This window comes from Mytilus edulis, chromosome 2 (assembly GCF_963676685.1).
Source record: "Mytilus edulis chromosome 2, xbMytEdul2.2, whole genome shotgun sequence".
Lineage (NCBI taxonomy): Eukaryota > Metazoa > Mollusca > Bivalvia > Mytilida > Mytilidae > Mytilus > Mytilus edulis.
This window is the reverse complement of record NC_092345.1, coordinates 81,181,997-81,186,444: the sequence shown is the minus strand read 5'-3', so window position 1 is coordinate 81,186,444 and position 4,448 is coordinate 81,181,997. Positions and strand designations below refer to the sequence as shown.

Below are 4,448 nucleotides of genomic sequence, written 5' to 3'. Positions count from 1 at the left end.
AACTGAAACTGCAATCAAACGACATGTAAAAGATAGAATACGTTTTTTTTTATCGCGTAGACAGATGTATAAAGTAAATCGTTGTTCTCCTCTTATATTTAATGCGTTTCCCTCAGTTTTAGTTTGTTACCCCGATTTTGTTTTTTGTCCATGGATTTATGAGTTTTGAACAGCGGTATACTACTGTTGCTTTTATTTAATATCCTTATCAAGAGATTTACGAGAAATCAATATCTTTAACAGTGATAATTTAATTTTCTGACACCAATGCCTTATTCAGAAAATGACGCAAATAATAAGATAAGACGAAAGATAATTAGTTATAAAGCTCTACCATATGTGGCGGAGGTATATATAATTTTGAGAAATCTCAATCGTTCCCAATTTCATATGTCGATCAGTTAAATAGCAAAGGTACTCATGCGAGTACAATATACAAAATCAACACATGAAAAGTTCTATATAAGCACACTTAAAAAGATCATTGCAATATTAAAGTATGCTTGCAGTTCCTGACAGAAGCCCAAAGCTGATACGAAAAGCATAACCATGGGCAGAGTAAATCTTTCCTTTAGATTAAACTTCCACTCTTAAACATCATAAGAATTTAAAGAAATATAAAGTTTTAAAGAAGAACTTTCTATTTGAAAAGTGTCCAAAACAAACATTGAATGAAAGAACAAATGAAATACACTGTTAAATTCTAAGAATCATTATCTACTGGATATCTACTCTTCAAAATACTAGTTGAACAAATTTTTCCGAAGGAAAAAAATCTGTGTAGCTTTGAAATTATCAGTAAATGTAATTAAAGAATTAACTGAAAGTTGAATAAACATATTTACTAGCAGTCTGGAGAACCATATAGTTTCTGAAATAAATTTTTATGATTACATCTAACTCTTTTCCACTCTGATATTAAATTTTTTGGCGATCCGTACCTATGAGCCGAAAATAAAGAACCAAGTCTGTCAGGTACAAAAGATACAGAAAACTTTCTTTCATTCCAAAGTTCTATATTTAACGATTTTGCAACGATTCCGAGGAAAACGTCGTCAATAAAAAGTGGTTTAGTATATGGAATCTGTTCTTTCAAAAGCTTTGCAACCGACATAGCCATGATCATCGATCCACCACTTAAATATGGCGGCCATCTTTTTTCAGGATAGTCTTGCCAGGACACATACCACTTACTACCCATTTTACGTTTTGGTACCGCTCCTGTGTATTTGTGTCCAGCAATCAAATGTTTTGTCTGCTTTCTAACGTGATAATCTATATAGTTCAGAACTTTTGGAAGATTAACAAAGTAATCATCATCAACGAAGAATACAAACTTTGACTTTGGACAATGTGTGACTGTCCAATCTAATCCCATAATCGTTTTTAGAGTGTTGTTGAAATAATCATCAATAAAATTCTGTTGTACAATATCTTTGTATAGGTTATACTCCATATTGATATATTGTTTGATTAAAGGCGAGTATCCTAATAGAAAAACTAATTTTATATTTGGATTATTAAACTTGGCCCAAGTTGATCGAATAGCTTCCCTGTTTCCAATTTGTAAAGCACTAGATTTGACAACAATCAATAAAAAAGGATCAAATTGTCCTCCATCGAGCTCGCATATCTTTAATGGTAAATGAATATATTTAAATGTCTGGTACTTGGTATATGTTACTTTCTCTGTTGTTTTTTCTGTTGTGAAAGCATCTTCAGTTGTGGTTACAGATTCAAAAGTTACTGTTTCCGTTACAGCCATGCTTATCGGTTTGCGCATGTCCCGTTTATTAACTTTTTCGGTATCAGCTGTAGAATTCCATATTAAATGTAACACAAATAATGTAACTAGTATTGTAAATCCACTTTTTAGAATCTGTTTAACCAGAATTATAACGTTTTTCACCATTATCCTTTCACAAACTGTAAAAAATAGCATTTTCCTTTATATATAGATTATTATATCATTGTAAATAGACCTATATAGGTATTATTTTTGTCTTCATGTACTTAAAAGACACGAAATGAAATATTCAATAACCGGTTCGTGTTCAGATTAAAGTATCTCGGGGTAACGCCGCGATATTCAGTTATGGATCTTTATCATATTTTGAAGAATGTAGTGTTTACTTAGATAATCTTTTAAGATTTGAAATTTATTTGATGAATAATTCCAATTGTCTAGTTCGTATAACATTAGATTTCATTAAATCTAATTGTTTTGTTGAATCCGTGTTGGTGTCTTAAAAGCAGGAAAGTTTAACGAATTATACATATATATACCACATGGGTAATGATTGAATGATCTTAAAATCTTCATTTTTAATGAGAATTTAAATCTTTATGTATATTCAAATTATATACATAGTATTAGACAACGATGTTCTGTTTGACGTTAGCTTTCTTTGCCTATCCTTAATTCGTTTTATGCATTGAAAATGTTTTTTTCAGATTTATAATTCTTTTCATCTAAGTACACCTGAGTCATATTAAAACTTGGAGGACATATTGAAAGTAAATACTATTCCAAATCTCATAGCTCATATATATTGATTTCAGTAGGGTTCACATCTTATATCCAGGATAGTGTGATAAACCTGCATTAAATTATAAAAATTATAAGTATTTAATACTTTCCAAACCATTGCAAATAACAATACATCACGAAAATGAAAGTACAATGGTAAAATTTGAACGTATATCTGGCCAACAATGAATTGGCGGAAATAAGCAATCATAAAAACCCTGATAAATGTTACAAAAGTATACATTTTTGTACGGCTCCTACTTGCATTTCAGTTTTATTTGATTAGAATTTAAAGCGACTTGTGGATTTTGTTTTAAAAGCATGAGCAATCGATTGTTTGTTTTTTTGGATATATATATATATATATTCATTAAATAAAATAATAAAATAAGTAAAAAGTTATCCTGAAGAGTCCCAATGGAAGGATGAAATCGATAGAATGGAACTGTTAACTTTTTACTTTTTTTATTATTTTATTTAATGAATATATATATCTGCACATGTGAAAATTATTTTTTACGCCTAGATATATATGTATATGCTAACATATAATGTACTGTGTTACAATTTTAGATTCTACTGACAAGGAAAGTTACACTAGTCCACCGAAAGCTGAATTATTAGTTCAATCTAGGATGCCGAGTGGTCTAGAGCGACGGAGACAGTGCAGGCGGTGTTGTCTCGATACCCCTATAGTATGAATTTGAATTCAAGGTATCTGCTCAAATTTGTAGATTTAACATTGGTGTGCTGATATTTAGACAATTATATGCATTTCAAAAGCTTTATTTGAACGAAACAATTTCGAGATGGCTCGTTTCCCTTTACAAAATGCAACCTTTCTAGAGAGAGATATTGTTGTTACATGAATATTGTGTTTGATATTTTATGTTGTTAATAGCAAAACCATTAAGAAAGAAACATTATCAAGCAGATAATATGGAATGAAAAAAAATCTACTCTACCAATACTTGTTATTATAGTCAAATACATAGTACCTTAAGGTTAAGAAAGTTAACTTACCATCCTACAGGTACTCATTTGTAAATGTGGACACCTTTTTCCACGGTTTCTGTTAAATAAACAATTTTGTGAGAAATGATGAAGGTGTGGGCTGCAGCGGTGACCCATTCTTTTATCAGCGGTGACCTATAATGGATTATGTAAATTAGTATTTAATTTAGTATCATCTACATTTGTAAAATGAAATTTGAAAGATATTAATACAGATTACGGGGCTAAAGAAGTCATGAATTCTATTGTTCCTTTAATGGCCGATTTCATTTACATTTCCTCTTTTCAAACTCTGAAAAGACAATTTATTTTCAATCAAATAAACCTCAGAATATTGATACCGATATATTTGTGTGCCTAGTCATATGGGCGAATTTCATTTCAATTGTTGAAATTCTTTGATGAATGGAAAGAAAGTGAATACGATTTGGTTATTTACATGACAAAAGTATACAAATGACAAATATGTCTTGTGATCTTTATGAAGACTATGAACTTAAAACCGATACTGATATCAAACGGATAATACAAATATCATTGAAATTAATTCATATCGGATAGTAGGTTTTAATTTTTAGAATACATATGTATCCTTTTTATTCTAAAATGTTGTAGTGTCACTTGTTGAATTGTCATAGAAAAGAAAATTCATAAGAGGTTTTTCGTATTTTTAAAATCAACTTCTAAAATACAAGTACGGTCATGAAAAAAAAATCTCAGCAATAAATATAAAGTTGTAAAAATGATCTTCCTCTTAAATGAAAACGACTACTGGAATCGTTTTCCATTTGACACTTATTACCTGACGGTCATCAAATTTTGAAAAATGAGAAGCTGCAATAATTTTTCTCGTGTTTAAAGTATCATTGCGCTCATGCAACACGTGTTCCAATTAGTTGATAAC

The 4,448-nt window shown here is 30.1% G+C and overlaps 1 protein-coding gene across 1 annotated transcript; it reads right to left on the bottom strand.

The window, feature by feature from the left end:
* Positions 1-623: 623 nt before the first annotated feature.
* LOC139510696 (beta-1,3-galactosyltransferase brn-like) lies at positions 624-1,952 on the bottom strand. The gene has a single exon (XM_071297235.1). It carries the CDS (start codon positions 1,940-1,942, stop codon positions 845-847), a length of 1,098 nt encoding a protein of 365 aa, XP_071153336.1. The 5' UTR covers positions 1,943-1,952; the 3' UTR covers positions 624-844.
* Between the last annotated feature and the right edge of the window lie 2,496 nt (positions 1,953-4,448).

Bases quoted from the DNA above. Each gene is read 5' to 3' on its own strand.
- LOC139510696 (XM_071297235.1), bottom strand. From the start codon at position 1,942: ATGCTATTTTTTACAGTTTGTGAAAGGATAATGGTGAAAAACGTTATA.